The 18,389-nt window shown below is 39.0% G+C and overlaps 1 protein-coding gene across 2 annotated transcripts; it reads left to right on the top strand.

Moving 5' to 3' along the window:
* Nucleotides 1–4,703: 4,703 nt before the first annotated feature.
* Nucleotides 4,704–10,110, top strand: LOC308412986 (spindlin-Z-like). 2 transcript variants are annotated; one of them, XM_080907749.1, is made up of 5 exons: nt 4,704–4,810; nt 5,434–5,475; nt 6,220–6,479; nt 8,421–8,654; nt 9,027–10,110. In XM_080907749.1, the coding sequence occupies exons 2-5, from the start codon at nt 5,456–5,458 to the stop codon at nt 9,230–9,232; spliced, it is 720 nt and encodes a 239-aa protein (XP_080763875.1). In that variant the 5' UTR covers nt 4,704–4,810; nt 5,434–5,455; the 3' UTR covers nt 9,233–10,110. The 2 variants fall into 2 exon arrangements, with proteins under 2 accessions (XP_080763875.1, XP_080763876.1); XM_080907750.1 differs by lacking the exon at nt 4,704–4,810 and adding an exon at nt 4,834–5,308.
* Nucleotides 10,111–18,389: the final 8,279 nt, after the last annotated feature.

Here is an 18,389-nt window from a genome sequence, read left to right as displayed (position 1 = left end):
AGTGTCACCCACATTTGAAGCAAAGCATCAGGTAGCCTGCGTGAGAAATTTGATCAAACTAAAGAATAAAACTAAGTTCAGTTTTCATTACAAAGATCCAAATCACAAAGGCAGTCACCTCAAGGTGCTTTATTTCTGTGGCTGGTTGTGGGTGATGAGGTGGAGGACATTTACACACACACCCTCCTCTCTCCCCCTTTTTTAATGTAATTGCTTTTGTAAGTTTACAAAAAAACTTCTTTTTTTTTTTAAGTTTTAGTAAAAGGATGCAGAGGCTTCAATTAAGATGCCAAAACAGTTCGTATTTGGTTAGGTGCCACATCTGGCTAATTATTAAGAATTTTAATGAAATGATATAAGAACGAAGAAGGATAAGAAGACAGCGATACATCAGCTACTGGGAGACAGCCAACCACCACTAGACATACACTAAATATACATACAAGCAGATTTTACCATAAACAACGAGTGAACTCCCAGCATGCTGACCGGAGGCAGCCATTCACAGGAACTGTAGAAACAAAGAGAACAGAACAACCGTGTGAAATACTATTAAATAGATAGAGACAAACAATACTTTAAAAGAAAGCTAAAATAATCCCAGAATAAGCAGTGGTGAGTACTCCGCCTACACACAAACAGAACAATGTTACACATATGTACTCATTTTCTGTCCACAATAACAGTTATGGCAATTATGGCTGTTTAATCCTTTGTATCTGCCATGTGATTGGCTCTCCCCTGCTACGTTTGTTTTTCTGTAATTTAATATAAGTATGACAACCTTAGCGTGTATTACATTTTGTGAATAATAAATGGTCATTAGTTTGTGCACTGTTTTTATTCACCTTCTGATCACATGAGTCATGCGCATACAGGTGGTTTGGCACAAGATAAAACCAAGAGCTTTCACCCTGAAAATGTACGCACGCACACACACTCTCTCTCTCTCTCTCTCTCTCTCTCTCTCTCTCTCACACACACACACACACACACACACACACACACACACACACACACACACACACACACACACACACACACACACACACACACACACACAGCGAGTGAGAGAGAGAGGGAGAGAGAGAGGTACTCTATCGTTCTCTCTGCAGAGCAACGAGTCCATCGCTGAAGTCTGTTAAAAGCCCAGACACAGTGGCAGAGAGTTTATGTTTAGTCTGACATCTTGTGGTGGAATTAAACACTTCACCTACAAAAACGACCAATCATGCCTTTCGTGTAGCACTTACTACATTCACAAATAAAAACTGCAGCTCTTTTGGTTAAAAGTTAACGTGTTTTAGATTGTTTCAAATTCTTGGACATGGCTTGAAATTTCTCTCAAATGTTACAAATATCTTTTGATCAATTACCAAACCATTAGTTGCAACAGTTGAATTATTAAAGCAATAAATATCAAATAAATACTGTTATGGTAAAATATAAACTAAAAATGAAAAAATTACATCTATTATACATAATAATTTATTTTATCCACTAAAATACCCGATATACTCAGACGTGTGTCTCAAAACAGGAATGTAAAACTATGCCTTTGTGCCATCAGAAACTGAATTTGAATAAGTTAAATTCAAATCTGAATTGCTCAACTTAAATAAAAGCTTCTAAAACTGAATTTGAATTAGCCTAATTTAAAATCCAATGTATTGGTTTGAAAATGATTGTCACTAAATTGAAACTGAATTTTTTATTTTGAAAATGAATTAATTGAATTTGAAATTGTATTCCATCCTTCTTTAAATTTAGCTCTTGAATGCTTTCAGTTTCACTTTGCACCATTCAATTTCAGTTCTTAAATTCAGTTTTTTGGGTCATACATCCTGGAAGCCGTGTGGAAAAGAGTACCAGATTCAGTAAAAAAAAAAAAAAAAAAGTATCCATAACTCCAGATTTCGACTTATTTTCTCGACATTTCGACCTATTAACTCGAACAGTAATTCAAAATTTCGAGTTAGCTCTGTCAATCAGTAATCTACGTGAATGACGTAATTTTCCTGTTACCCGGAAGGATATGACTCAGAGGAACGCGCACGCAAAACCGGATGGCGAGCTACCAATGTATAGCAACAAATTGGCGCTTTCGAGAGTACCTTTGCTGGTGGTAACACCACGTGATTCAGCTAATAACACAAGGATTTCATTATTTGTGAAACCAAGCTGAAAATACTCAGCAATTTGTGCATTCATGACTGGCTGTAATACTGGTAGCTTAGCGCTTGTAGCTGAGGACTTCAGCTTCCGGGTAACAAGGAAATGACGCAATTCACGTAGATTACTGATTGTCAGTGCTAACTCGAAATTAAAGCTTTAAAATAAAGCTTTCGATACGGTAGAACATTATTTCTTATTTAAAGCACTCAAAACCTTTGGTTTTGGTCCAAACTTTGTGTCAACTATCGAAATGTTTTATAAAAATATTGACAGTTGTGTTATACTATATCCAAATACTACTAAAAGATTGCCAGTCATGAGATCTGTTCGCCAGGGTTGCCCAATTTCACCCTTTTTATTTTTGATTGTGGCTGAACTACTTTCATTACACATTTTAAATAGCCCAGTCATTAAAGGTTTATCTATTTTTGGTAAAGAAATCAGAGTGACTCAACTAGCAGATGACACCGTTTTATTCTTAAAAAACAAAGATCAGATTGAAAATGCTATTTCATTAATAAATGATTTCTCAATTGCCTCTGGATTAAAACTAAATAAATCTAAATGTGAAATTTTATGTTTGTACCAATCAAATGTCAAATCCTTACACAATATTCCTGTCAAAAACTGTGTTAGATACCTTGGTATTCATGTCTGTAAGAATGACACAGAGCGTCAACAACTCAACTTTTCTCCCAGGATGGAAAAAACTAAAACTATACTGAACTTATGGCTCCAAAGAGACCTATCAATTTTTGGTAGAATCCTTTTGACTAAAGCTGAAGGTGTTTCCAGATTTGTGTATCCAGCCCTTTCCCTTAATGTGTATGATTCCACATGTAAAAATGTTAATAACTTATTTGTTAACTTTGTATGGAAGAATAAGCACCATCATCTAAAAAAATCATTGCTTTGTGGACCTAAAGATAAAGGTGGTTTTGACCTTCTGGACTTCATGGACCTGAACTATACATTTAAGGTGAAATGGCTAAAAGAATGCTTAAAATCTCCTGGATCATTATGGCATTTCATTCCACATAACATTTTTAGAAATGTTGGAGGTTTACAGTTCCTATTGTCTTGTAGTTACAGTATATAAAAGTTACCAGTTAAAATGTCTGCATTTTATCAACAGGCATTGTTGGCTTGGAAATTATGTTATTCACATAACTTTTCTCCACATAGATCTATTATCTGGAATAACGAATGTATTACTAAGAGGAACAAATCACTATATTAGCAGAATTGGATTGATAAAAATATAATCTATTTAAAAGACTTATTTGACTCTGAAGGCCAGCTACTTAGTTACAATGACTTTATTACAGAAAAAACATTCCCTATCAAATTTAAAGATTTTAGCTCTGTAATAAAGTCCGTTCCCAGCGGACTGACTGAGTTGATGAAAAGTTACAAAAAACAGAACACACCACATGCATCCGTTAACACTCTTTATATAAATGGTATTGATTTCTTAAGCAAGAAATGCACCAATAAACATATTAGAGAATGTTTGTATAATGCGAAGAAAATAACTCCAAGAGGGAAGTTTTTTTGGAATGCTACTGTATTTTTGATAATATCAACTGCTAAAGCGTGGCTTGTTCCTTTTAGATTTTGTATTACAAACAAAGTTAGAGAATTACATTTGAAATTATTACATAACATATATCCATCCAACATGTACATTTCAAGATTCTGTGACATTGATAGAAAATGTACCTTTTGTAAAACTGAACTTGAAAGTGTTACTCATTTGTTTTATGGCTGTTCATATAGTGCTACATTTTGGAGATAGCTTGAAAATTATATACTGTGCAAGACAACATACGAAATCAAAATTGAAGGGAAGAACATTATCACTTATTTTGAAACTAAAGAAAAAAAATGTGCCATTGTCATTCTTTATATCTTATTAGGGAAATTCCATATACATAAATGTAAATTTCAAAACTCAATCCTATCATTTAATTTGTTTTTGATTGAAATTGAATATTATTTAAACTCTCTTAAATTAACTTCCAATAAAAAAGGTTTATCATTGATTGAAATTCATTCTGAAATGTTTAACAAATGAGCTGTCACGACTTTCAAGTACTAAATTATGAAGTCTGTCACATTCCCCCCCCCCCCCCCCCCCCCCCCTTTATTTATTTGTCCTTATTTCATTGTACTGTATATTGTACTTTTATTTGCCTTGTATGTCTACTGTTCAGGCTGAACTGGAATGACTGGCTGTTCACTTTGTAATTTTAATAAAGTTTGAGAAAAAAAAGTGCTAACTCGAAATTTCGAGTTTCTTTTCTTTAAAACGTCAAAATTTTGAGCTACTTTAAAAAAAAAATTCGAGTTAATAAGTTGAAATTTCCACAAATATGACTCGAAATTTCGAGTTATGGATACTTTTTTAGTGGCGGAAAGGGGCTTCCATAAAAAATATGGAAACCTTGCATGTTTGTAAAGTTGGATAAAATCAAAAGGAAAAATTTACAGTTTACTACGAAACCCATAGTCCTTTGCGCGCTATGCGTTCCTCTTGGTAGTTGTAGTCAGCAAATCCGTCTCGTTTCCGTGTGTCTTGCTTTAGGTGGAGGAATCTGCTCTGCAAAGACAAACACGTGAAATTATTGATCAGGTAGGGCAAACAGCTTATTTTGCTGGCTCTCGCCTAGTGAACTAGTCGACCACAGATGTAATATAAGCTATTTTTTCATGTTCAGCCCTTATTTTTTCCGGTAATCCAGAAGCTGCAGACAGGGTGCGAAATCAGCGCTTACATGGCGATGCATTTCCTTTTGTTCAGCTAGCTTACGTGCAGAAATACAGAAGCCAAAATCTTACAAATGTTTCTCGTTTAAAAAAATGAAAGGTGACTGAGGGGATTTCCTGGCGTTAACCACCTACGTGGTCCAATTTTAGACACACTGTTGCTTGGCATTTCCGACGGCACTCCGAACGGCGGCGTTTATTCAGCTAGCCTCGGCGAAGTTACACATTTATTAGCCATAAAAACTTAGCTTTGTAAATATGTAACCCGTAGTCGTGTTAGCATTCTTAGCGTTAGTAGCGGGCTTGTCGCAGTAATGTTGTTTACATCCGGTAATGCTTGTTCGCATGGATGTGGTTGATTGAGGTGAGGGCTGTAAACCTACCGGGGAACTTGAGTTTGCTCCTCTTTGCCAGAAATATTCTGATTATATGATCACATTTCATCAGGTCCTGTTACACTCATCAAATGACTTGTCTTGTTTCTCACAGGGTTGTGTGAATTTATGGAAACATGTCAAAGAAACGGGGCAGGTAGGCTCATTAAGCAAGTCAGATTTAACACCTTTGACCCTGCTGTTACAATGTGACACAGTACACACACACACACACACACACACACACACACACACACACACACACACACACACAGATTTCACTTTATACTTCCCTTTGAATGACACTGTAGTAACATATGGTCAGATCATCAGTCAGCACTTAAATATAAGCTTAAACGTTTACTGACCTGGAAAAGATGGCCAGTGGTGACCAGTTGTCTGTAACCAGTCCATCCAGAGTGCTTAGATGCTAATTATAAATATTGTTATTTGAGCTTGTTTATCAGCATAGCAGGAGCTTTTAATTATTAACCTGGCATATTGTAATCTTGATAAGAAAGCATATGGGCCACTTAATTTTTTTTTAAATGTTTTTGCTGTCTGTTTATGGTATAGATACAACAGCCAACCCTCTACATTATTTTCACACAATATCTGTGAAGTTAAAGGCTTTAAAGATTCAGTAGTGTAAAAGACGACAGCCCATGGCAGATTTTACTTTGAAGCTCGACTTTGAAGTGATGGCTTTGAATATTAAATTTAAAATAGTTTCACACTCATTTGTTTATGTAACATTTTGATAGTTCTCATTGTTTGGGTTGACTGAACTCTCTGTCATTAGAGGTAACGCAAACAATATACTGATGGAACAGCTTAAGTTCATCATACCCGCACTAACGTATGAATGCTAACGTGGCGCTTGCTCCATTCCTGTTTACAGGAAGCGCAGCAGTGGAGAGCTGAGTGAGAGCTCGGCGTCGACCCTGAGTCCGGACCCTGACAACCTACTGGGCCGCAGGATTCAGCACACCTGGAGGGAGAAGGGCAACGTAACCAAATGGAAGGGCACAGTTTTGGAGCGCCTGTCTGTGAACACCTCCCTCTACATGGTCAAATATGACGGCTTTGATTGCGTCTACGGAATCGAGCTCTTCAAAGACAGCCGGGTATCCAACCTGCAGGTCCTGGCAGAGAAAGTTGGTGAGTGTCATGATGAAGCTCTAATCACTGATACTTTGCTTGAATTTAAATGTTTTATAGTCAATTATTGAAATTTAAATGAACTTTGTCATGTCTGCAGTGCATCACGCTGCATGTCACGTTTTTGTATGATTCCCTGTTGAATCTCGTGTTGGTGTTTATCTCATTTAGGTCTGAGGGGATACGCTGTGAAGCAAATTTGCCATAGCTGTGCATTAGCCGCCTCGATTAAACCTAAAATCCCAGTCGAGGATAATGCGCATCACGCTGGTAGACACGAACTTTGTTTCCCCTCTGAGGTTTATTGCACATTCTCACTAAGGGTGTGGATTGACGCATCATTTGACTCCACTTCTGCTTCAGTCAGAGAAATAGGCATCATCGAATGCTTAAAAATAAATAGCAAGAAAGAGTAGAGAGGAATACTGGAAGAAAACCTTTAATGGTTAAAATCCATGTATTTATTTTGCCAGTCGTACACTTACTGAGGCTCTTTGTTTCTGATGTGGCGGATGCACATTTGAGCCATTAAACTTGATTAATTTAAACACGATACATCATTCAGTGCACCTCTAACGTAACAGGTTGCTGAGAACATGTGCTGCTATGACAGGAGAAAGCTACATGATCCACTCCTGCCAAGAGTATGCGTTCAACATTTTATGGTGCCACGTTTTTGTCTGTTTGCACCGATATTTGCCTTGCTAAATGCAGGCTTGTTTGTGTGCAGCCTTCCAAAAAACCAGCAGGGCATAGCTATGAAGCTGTAGAAGGCTTATTGGTTGAAAAAAAAACACTCGGCTGGCTCCGTGTGTGTGTGTTATAATTTAGTGCTTTTCTTTGCTGCCTGAACACGAGCAAGAGTAGCCCACTCGTGGGTTTTAGTGGCACTGCCCTCTGGTGACATTACATAGCCACAGCATGCAGATGACCGTCTGTAAAGCTGTGCATAGGCTCTGCGTAGGAGCCGTTAATTAGCCTGGTGATCTAGTCAGGTAAAAAAGAAAAAAAAGAGCCACCTTTGTAATGTTGAAAACTCTGGCTTTAGGCTCTACATGACTCGCTAATCTCTATTCATAGCACACCCTCAGGTGTGGTGACGAACTTTGTGTATTTAATAGCAACATAACTACTGCTGGTTACACAAAATACACCTCTCTCTTTTTACTTGAGGACCGTATTAAACAGCATAATAATTTACCAGCATATAAAATGATTTAAATTTCAGTGGCTTATTGGTTTATATCAGGATACCTTATTTTACATGGTGAGATGTTAATATGTTATAACTGCACATTTAACCCCTGAGATATTTTAACACAAGAAAAAAAACAGTAAAATTTCTGCAGTACATCTCAGTTTTTATACATGAAATAAGAAATGCTGCTGAAAGAAGTCTGCGAGCATGACTCTGGGCTTAAATTGTAAGAAATAATTGTGTAAAAGTTCTGGTTGCTCATTACCCAGACTGTCCTATAAATATAAAACAGAAACTTTCTGTTAATTCACAGAAATCTGACCATAGAGAAAACAGAAATTTCACCAATTGTTAGTGTGAACATTTTTTTCTGTCTTTTCATTGTTTATCCATTAATAAATTACTTTGGTGTATTATGAATGCCCACCGGGGAGTCTTTATCTGCAAGAAAACCTGTAAAACGTATAAAAATACGTCCAGTGAACCAGATTGGCATCTTGGGCACCCGGGGCCTTATTTTTGACACCCCGGCTGAACATGATGACAATCTTTGTCGTCCTTTACTAAGAAATAGTCTTTTATTATCTAATTGAAAATGTAAAGCTGGCAGCATCAGAATAAAGCATTGGGGGAATTATAATGTCATATAAAATAGATTTTAGTGTTTTCATTTATCCTGTCGTCTTGGGTCTGTAAATGTTTTGGATTGATGGACTCATTGAAGTGTCTTCTCATTTCCACAGTGAACAATAAGATCAAGGTGCCTCCTGGGGCGGAGGAGCTGGTGGGTCGAGCAGTGGAGCATCTGTTCGAGAAGGAGGACGGGGAGAAAAATGAGTGGCGAGGCATGGTGTTGTCCCGGGCCCCAATCATGACCCACTGGTATTACATCACCTACGAGAAGGACCCGGTGCTCTACATGTACCAGCTGTGGGACGACTATAAGGACGGGGACCTGCACGTCCTGCCGGAGTCAGGTATGGTAATGTGAGCTTCGCTGTCAGTGTGCATAAAACTGTCAGTGTTTTATATTTCCGATCCTCCTGGAAAAGTGGGAGGAAGAGAACAGGACAAATTTACATAGTCTGCATTGCAAAACACTCCAGCATCTCTGGCTCGTTCTTCTCCTCCTGAACATTTTGTTCAGAATTTCTGCTTAGTTAGGAGAGTATGATCTGCTGCTTTAGAGGAATTTATTCATGAATGAACTGTGGCAAGCACAGGTGGTGGGTTAAAGGTCATGTTCAAACGACAGGTAACAGGCTTGGAAGCCTGTTGCAAATAAACGTATGTGGCTGAGTAAATGCTGTCCAGCACGGCATCATGTGGTTTTTCTGTTTGCCATCCAGAGAACAAACACCTGCTGCCAGCGGACAGGAAGCCAGGTGAGGAGCCAGAGAGCCTCGTCGGGAAGCAGGTAGAGTACGTCACAGATAACGGTCTGAAGAGGACGGGTTTAGTCATCTACCAGGTCCCGGCGAAGCCCACCGTCTACTACATAAAGTATGACGACGATGTTCACATCCACGTCTACGACCTGGTGAAGACCACCTAGTACTGACTGTCTGGTTTCATCTTCAGCTGTTGGCTCAAGTTTTACCCCAACAAGTCGTTACCTGTTAAAGTGTTAAAGGTTTCAGCTTTCCTCCAGTGGGAGGCAACATGCCGAAAAGGCCATTTTTTTTCTCATCTTGTCCCATATGGGCCTGCGTCATTCTATGATAACAACACATCTTTGTTTTGATTCTGAATTTTAAGTTGAACTTAAAATATGGCACTTAAAGTCCTCTTCCGTGTAAATAAAGCAGATCTGAGATCAGCTGTGTAGCCCAGCAGGTGAAATCGTAGGCGTTGCTGTATGGTGCGACTCCCAAACTCAACAAAAGTTCATACAACACATCAAACTAATGTTTTTCTTTTCTCTTTCTGCTTGTGTTATTTATTTGAATCTGGAATATCTGGCTCTGCTGCTGGTAAGGAAACAAAAAACAACAAAGAAAACTGTGTCTGCTGTGTTTCATGTGTGTCACTTGGTAGGCCTCAGTTTGTTGAATATAGAAAACCATGTGTGCTGATTTCCCATTGCAGTGAACTCAGATTTCTGTTGACTTGTATAAGCATTAATGAGACTGGTGTCTCACGTGAATATAAAAACAGAATAAGTGAAAAATCCATGTATGATATTTCTGTTCCGTTTGATCATTCAAACTGTCAGTTTTTCTACATTAAAATATATCAGAAACACTGATGTTGATGTCAAGTTGTTTGAGACGGTGTTTGTGCTACGCACTATTTATGTAGTTCAAATTGGCGACCAACAATGTTTAGTATTTTGGACTGAAAGTCTTCATTAGTTGCCAAAAATGAATGAAATACTGTTCATTGTGACCCTAAATATGTTTTGTTCTGTAAATAAAAAAGACATTTTTATGAACGTACAACAAAGCTGGTTGTATTTTCTTTTCCAGATGTTTCCTATTAACACGTTCATCTTGAGCGCTGTTACAGTTTTTTCTGATTGCTTAAGCACATGTTATGTAACTATTGGCTAATTTAGCAAAACTCTTCACACAAATAAGAAAACCTGTCACCCAATTATCCAAACATTTTAGTTCTCTTGCAAAAGCAAACACAGCTAGATTAACTCTTCACACCTTTGTAAAAATGGTGTTTCCGTATCAAACAGTACACACAAGCCATCATCTACTAAGCACACAATGCGCCAACTGCACACTGATGGTATGAATACAAAACACATCTGGCGTTTGCTTTCCCTGTGCACAAGGTAGGCTATGTCAGTTTGAGCTCATACTTCTGTCATAGATCCATAAGCATGGAGGGATCCAAACTTCAAGTACTGGTGTTTAGTCAAACACATCAAAACAAACACAAGTGTTTATTTCCAAGTATAGGATTATTTGCAATCGCCATAATGACTATATGGGTTACGTGATCTGCAGTGAACATGCTTCCTCTGCCCCCTCCTCGTCTTCCTCTTGCTCCTCCTTGTCCTTGTCGTCCTCTTCATCCTACTTCTTCACCTCCACGTCCTCTTCCTCGGCCTCCTCTACTTCTCACTCTTTCTGCTCCCACCATTGTACTCCGCACACACAGCTTACCTGTATTATAGTGCTTAGGCTGATTGCAAAGTGAACGAATTATCTAAGAAAGTTTTCACATGTGAAAGTGTGCCAGACAGTTGGCAAATTAGTGTTAATGATAGCCATACATGTGTATACTTTTGCTAGGAGTGTGTTGGAAATTTGGAAATTGAGTGTTGTGCAGTGAATTGTGCCTACAGTTTTGCAAAGTGTGTGTTACAAAATTGCAAACTGAGTGCAAAGCAGTTTTTGTGCTTTTAGTTTTGCACACTCAGTGAGTGGTTTTGCTATAAGTCTGAATAGTTTTAGAGATTGTGCTACAGGATTCACAGTTAGTGTTTAGGCATTCGGTAAAAACTGTAATATTTATGTCCAGGGAGCATGATGCATGAGTTTAGCCAAACAGAAAACACTCACTACTCACTCATAAAACAAGTCAGACTTGAGATTTTAGAGATGAAAACTCTGGTTAAATAACCCGAGACACCAGAGCTTATAGATGGAGCGGTTGACTTTGCAGGTAGCCAGATTTTAGCTTTATTCATAAGGAGAAGCCTCTCTTTAACCCACAGTTCACTCTCATCCTGTTTATTGGAAAAACAGACTCAGTAGCTACTACACACTGGTGAATCAGCTGTACTTTATCCATTGAGTCACGTGGTTACCATGGCTGAAATAACAAATATCTGTGGATAAAGTTTAGTTCTCCTGAGCCAAATTCCTAATTAGCTTCTATTTAAAGGTCAGGAAATCAGGGAACAGTTATTGACCTACACAGCTGATCATTTAGGATGAATAGAATGTAAATATTCATTTATCTTACAGCTAAATGTTATTATAATCCCTAGTGTTTATCTTAAAAATGTTAGTTTTTTTCCCCATAAATTGGACTTTTAAAGCTTCCTCTGATTTTCTGTGAATATACTGGGAATAACTGTCAGCAGACATTCACACACAGTCCCTTCTGCATGTTTTAAATGCAAACATTGTTAAGACTACATGACTAGAAGATTACTTACAACTTATCAGTTAATCATCTTTTGCTGCTTGTGTTTCGTTACTTAAATGTATATCATGCTTGTAAATTTTTCATCACCACCAACAACAAGAGCATTAGAGAAGACCCTGCACAAATATTTGCACTTATTTAATTGCCAGACACAATTGTTCTGTGTCTGCTGATCAGTCGTCGGGCCCTGATCTTCTTGACCACACATGTAGCTCACTCTTCCTCCCCCGGAGTCTCTCCGAGGTGCCAGTTCTGTGGTGATGGGTGCCAGCACAGACATCGGGGAACAGTTGGCATACCATCACGCCAGGCTTGGTGCCCAGATAGTAATAACAACGAGGAGGGAGTACATGCATTGCGCAAGGTCTGTGCTCTTGAGAATGTGTCTAATGCAATTTGTCACCTGTTGTGCACTTCCTTTTACACATCCATCACTATTTTTGACCATTTTCTTTCCTCGTGAAACCATCTGCCTTAGTTGTTGGCAACAGTTTTTACTGTTTAGACATAATGATTACTCTCAAGTATCTTAGATCGTGACTCTGACTTTTCTCTGCTACAGTGTGCACTAAGTGCTTTCAGTCTTAACTCAGGAGAATGAGAAAGCATGAAGTGTCGTGGTATCGCTGCTGTGCCAGTTTCTGTCTGTGCTGTAGGTGTGAGATGTTTTTGAGGGGTTCATGGGCTCAATCAACGAGAAAGACCTTTAAATGTTGTTGTTATTTTTTAATCAGTAGGAATCAGACTTTTTTATTTCTCTGTCTCATGTAACCTACAATAGCGATCACACCAGAAATACAGCTAAAAAGCATTTAAAATAGCCACAGTTGCTGCTGAAAGCTGCCTCTTCCATTAGATTAATAAATATTTTTCTTTTTCATCATGGGCCTAAAATTAAGAGGCTGAAATGAGCTACATGAGGTTGCATAGCACTATCCATACACTCAGTGAATTATATGAAAGGCTGTTGTGAGAGAATCCTCCGATCTATTTTTTTCTTCCTTTTATCATTATTGCAGTACCTTCCTCAAAAACCTTGAAACTTTGTCTGCATTCTTATTGGCCAATAAACAAATGCACTTGACTCTTTTGTGTTGCTTAGCAACACAAGCCAGACCCTGATTTTATATATGAAAAAGCAGGATTCAGCCAATCTGGAGACTACAGGGTGCAGAGTGATGGAGACCAGCCATGGTGCATTTTTAATTAAACCATTGCAAGCATTTATGAGTGAAAAGGGTGGAAGGCATTGTCTGTGGTCAAGATTATCAAAGCATGGTGACATGGTGACTAATTTCAGTTTCAGAGACAAAGATGAATGTAATCTGCATGACGGTTACATGTCAGCTTTGGATTTTAAGCAGTCCTTACTTTGTACTGATCTGATTCAAATAAAGTGAGTTTTAATTCATTTTAGGTGGGCTTGACCTTTCTGTCATAAGCACTTTGTTAGCAACGAATGGCAAAGATGGGGATTATTCAGGTCAACCGTGCAGGTAAAGAGAACAACAACAACAAAAAAAGATAAGTCTGTCTCTACGTTTTCATGTCTGTCTTGTCTTAATTGTTTTTACAATTTATTTAGTATAGATTTGTCTGCTCTTGCCCCTCTCTGCTTTTATTCAGCAACTGTATGCAGCTTCTCATGTTAGAATTTTACATAATGTGTGCTGGTTATTGTGATTAGTGTGACTTGATTATGTCTCTGTCTCTTATTTTCTCCCCTCTGCATTAGTTCAATTCTCCCATGTGTCTGAATATGACAAAAAGACCAAAGTGCAGTGGAGCACAGAGCAGGTCTGGTGTCTTCCGTGCTGTGTGAACACGCCTCTCAGTTTTCTTAGTGACTGTAGATATCTTACATTTCCTCAGGTCTGTTTGCTGATATTAATCCAAGCTCAGAAAAGGATCAGAGTCCACCTCATATACAGACCAAATACTGGCAGACAAAAAAAAGAAAAGAAAAATCTTATTCTATAATTATTTTGGACCTACTGGGCCCAAAGAACTGCGAGTACGTTCACAAGTCAGCCTACCGACACTTGTTATAATATTTGATGTGTGATAACTATTAGAATTGGTTTTGTGGCGCTTTTACCCTCTGGAGTGCATTAGAAAGCACACAAAAGGCTACACGACTGTAACGACCTCTTCTGGTGGATTCACTGTCTGGTCACTAAGTAGGAGCTCGTATTTTATTCAGTGGGTCACTCACAACTTTGATACATACTAAAAAAAACTACAGGAAGTAACAGCCTGTTCACAGAAGGATTTAGAGCCTCCTTGTTGATTGATTGGCTTATATTCATTCCTCTGTCTCAGCTGAAGACACTGTAGTTAATTGGACACAGTGATTCCTCAGGGATCTCCTCTGATCTTAGTGTGTGTGAGAGAAAGAGTGAGAGCCAACCTGTTCAGTGGTGCTGATGTGACAAAAATACAGAAATACAAGGATCTTTTTTTAAAAAACAGGTTTTATTTTGCGGTGTAAATAAAAGAAGTGCCATTTATTCCCATGTGTACAGATTAATGATCAATAAACAGTTTGAACAAAGCACAACGAGAATGAGCAAGCCCGAAAATAGACGTAGAAAAATAATACTGGGCAATTTTTTTTATTTTTATTTTGTTTCTTGTACAAAGGGCTTTATAGCATTGTTATTACAGCATTTCCCTACGTGGCTTTTATAGTGTGTGATTCACTCGCTTAAATGATGCTTTTGATTGCAATTCTGCTGGTAATTAACATTACTGTGCAGCGAAACTCCTTCACACGGAGCGTGAATCAGAACATTTTACGTGATGTTTAAAGGGCAGGCTTCATATTGTTGCCTGCTGAATAAACAGGAAATTTCATCAACAGTGCCAACAATGAAACGTGAACGGCTCCTGAGCTGAAGAGCAGGTTCACATTGACGTGAAACTGAAGTTCACTGCTTGTGCTGAGAGGCAGACTGGGACTTGTTGTTCTTTGATCAGCGTCACAACAAAATCACTAGTCTTCCACTCAGCACCACCAGCACCTTCGACTCTTTTTTTTTTTTTTTGGTCACATCCACATCCCCTGCTTCCGCCTGTAAAAGAAGAAAAAGAAACAGAGGGGGCCTTTAGATGCTTAAAAAACTTCCCCTTCACTCTACAATTGTTGAACATGAAGTATTGATTTGGCACCATTAGTGACACGGGCTTCAGAGCTGAAGAAGGTTTCAGGACATGCATGTGTCACAGGTGTTGCAGGACACCGGCGAGTGGCGTGCTGGTAGGTTGCGAACTTTAGATGTCGGAGATAGAAACACAACATGCATTTCCCATCTCTGTGTTTCCCCCCCAACCCATTTCTCTCTGAAGCCTGTTGACATTCCATCCTTCCTTTGTTGTTGTAATGCCAACCTTTCAGCTCCTCTCAAAAGAGGGAGACAGGAGAAGGGTGGGTGGGGGGCACAGAGAGAGAGGGAGGAGAAGAGCACAGCACTTAGAATAAACGCTGTTCAATGGAAATGTGAACGCAGGGCATCAACTCAGTGATTTGTGTGTATGTGTGCGTGTTTTCCCCCTTTCTAATAGGTCATATTTGGGGTGGAAGAATAGGAGCGAGAGAGAGAGAGACATACAGATTGTCCTGCATCCCCAGTATGTTTTTGAGCTGGTAGCTATGCAACAAGACTGGGAGTCAGTGGAGGAGGGGGATGGGAAGATGGGGACAGTTAGTGAGAGGAAGGAAGCACGGGAGGAGAGAAAGGGGGCTCCTTAAGTGCAAACTAGAGAAAAGAGGAGTGCTGAGCAGAGACAGCCCTCCATTTATACCCAGAGGAGACCCTGGAAGAGATTGTCAATAATGTTCATGGCACTAAATCACTTCATTTGCTGTTGCTCTTTGTTGCCCTGGCGTTCAAACCATTAAAAAAAAAAAAATCATGTATTTAGTTTCTAAACAGCGACTTAATTGAATGCACGCCGTCAGGTTGCGTTAATATTCAGCGAATGTGCCGACACGGTTTAAAATTAGCTCTAAAAGCCACAAATAAACCTGCTCTTCCTTCCAGATCGCAGCTAAATGGAAACGATTAGCCCTCGACGTGGGAGCTGTCCAGTGTCTCGGTGCTGAATGACGCCCTACTTTTTTTCTTCTTCTTTTTTTCCCACGTCCATCTCTTCCTCAGCATCTCGCCTCGATTCCGGCCCGGGAAAAACATGCCACCTGTTGCTGCACCGAAGTTTTCTCTCTGGAGGTTATAAAGCCAAAAGACCTCTGATATCTGACTCATATAATCGCCAGCGATCCCAGTTTTGAAGTGTAGTAAGGTCACTTGTCTTCCCCCCACCTCTCAAATCACGGCAACATGACGGCATGATAAACATTTTCCCTCAGGCGAGGCAGGAAGAGGAGGAAGGGGTTGTCATTTAATTTCCCTTAAACGCAGTCGCTATTTTTTCTTTTTCTTTTTGTCTTTTGTTTGTTTCCCTTGTAAGCTACGACTTATAGGATTTCACATCATCTCATTTGCTTTTCAATCCTTCCAACTGAAGGTGGAGAGAGAGAGAAAAAAAAAAGACAGGCAGCTTAAATAAACGATAGCAAACAGCACATTAATTAATACCCAGCTAATAAGCATTGGTTTAAGAAATCCACTCACCGTTCATCGACGGGAACAACAGGTGATGCCGACATAACATTCGTGCAGCGTGTTCTGGATGAGTAGCCGAGGCTGCACCTCTTTCACTGTTGGCTTTTCTATTGAAATCGGCCACAATCGGAGCCTGTGCGCCCTCCCATCTGAGCGCCACGTAATGGTTATCGTGATGTTACTGGGTAAGCTCGAGGAAGATGGATCAGTGTGTTTATATACGTCTGCTGCCTGGAGAAGACAAGGGGGAGGTGGGACGATGACGAGTGACGACTGCGAGTGGAGACCAATTGACGTGATTTTTTTTTTCTTTTCTGTTTTTTCAGACCTTGTTAAGGGTGCGGCTTAAACCAGCAGCCAAATTACATTATGTGAAGGTTAGAGAACCATATGAATAAAACATATGGCGGGTGGAGATGTATGTCGGTGGAAAATAGTATTATTGCTGCTACTATTTTTATTTAAGGGAACGCTTTTGCTTGATTTGCTGTGAGTCGGTGCAATTTTGTGGCCTGATGTCAGCGCGTAATTCTAAAAACCCAAACGGTGCAATAAACTTCACCTGAGCCGGGCTTTGGTGGAGAGCACAGATGTAATGAAATTAAATCTGAACGGTGAGCTCGAGATTAACATTTACTTAATTTGGAAAGGTGAGTTAGTGGTCGTGGGGAGGGCTGTGGAGATTACATGCCTCGAAGCTCAAGTGGTGTGCTTAGGGGAACAAAGCTCAATCCGGTTTAAATTTTGAGAAATTTATGTGAAAATACAGAAAACTGTGACCAATTAAGTGGCATTTTTTATGAATATAATAAAGAAAATACAGCTTTCAATTCTAAAGTTTTACATTTTGGGGTATGATGAAAAAAATGTAGCCCTCATGAGGTTCTAACATTTTTTTAATACAACTTCAAATGAACAGCTATATATGACATATTGGACCTTTTTTTTAATACAATGTTGCTTCAGTTAATCAAAGTTTGTGCACATTTCAGTCCATTGCAGCACCTCTATTCCTTGATTTGACTCTAGAATACTTTGGTATGCGGAAGGGTTTATGCTCAATTCAGTGACTGTAAGGTGCAGAGGTCCTGTGGCTATAAAACAAACCCGAATCATCAGCAATCCACCACTGTGCTTGGCACTTGGCATGAGATGTTTGTGCTGTGTTTAGTTTTCTCCAAACGTGGTCCATTATGACCACATACTTCCATTTTGGTATTATCTGTCCAATAGACTTTGTTCGGATACAACTTTGCAAACCTAAGTCTGCTGCCAGGTTCATTTTAGAGAGAGGAAAGGCTTTCTCCTGGCAACCCATCCAAACAAATCATACTTTGTATGTCCTTTTCGAATTATACTGCCAATTAGAAACTTAGAAACATATTAGAAACAATATGTCCTGCATTTACTTAATTTTAAGACCTGCTAAGGACCAGATTTGTTTTTTGTTTTTTTAATTTTAATAAAGAAACTGGATTAGGTGCAATTTTCTTTTTCAACAACTGTACAAATGCTAATGTTTTTCATTGTATAATAGTGTTTTTCTTTCGTTGACAAGCTTAAAGACTGATGGAAATGAAAATGTTCAAATCTTAATGTGTGAGTGTTGTGATCGTTAGGCAGTTTTAACTCACTGGTGTTTCGGCTTTGATTGTTGTGGATGTGTGATGTTGTTTCCAGTGTTTGTGTGGCTGACAACAGTGTTAAGGTTCAGCTTGCAGTGGGGCATGAGCAGCGTTCACCTTCAGGCTAGTTGTTAAAATGTTGATACAGTTCCTGTAATTATGTGCTGTGAGGAGTATGGGGAATTATAACAAAGCTGAAATCTTGTCATAGTTCAAGAAAGAAACAAAACTGGAATCGGGGTACATGTTTGAGGACATGCAGTTAGATTTTACAGTAATGAGCTGCTAGTTGTGATTTGAATAGAAACACTAAGTAAAGGAGTATAATAACAACTAAACATTAGGATTAAGC

This window comes from Rhamphochromis sp. 'chilingali' (assembly GCF_963969265.1).
Source record: "Rhamphochromis sp. 'chilingali' genome assembly, chromosome: 16".
In the NCBI taxonomy this organism is placed as follows: Eukaryota; Metazoa; Chordata; class Actinopteri; order Cichliformes; family Cichlidae; genus Rhamphochromis; species Rhamphochromis sp. 'chilingali'.
The sequence above is the reverse complement of the archived record's forward strand: the minus strand, read 5'-3'. Positions and strand labels throughout refer to the sequence as shown.

Excerpts from the sequence above, each read along its gene's own strand:
- LOC308412986 (XM_080907749.1), top strand. The coding sequence starts at position 5,456 with ATGTCAAAGAAACGGGGCAG. Across the intron at positions 6,480-8,420 it reads GGTCCTGGCAGAGAAAGTTG|TGAACAATAAGATCAAGGTG; the intron begins GTGAGTGTCATG and ends TCATTTCCACAG. Across the intron at positions 8,655-9,026 it reads GCACGTCCTGCCGGAGTCAG|AGAACAAACACCTGCTGCCA; the intron begins GTATGGTAATGT and ends TTTGCCATCCAG.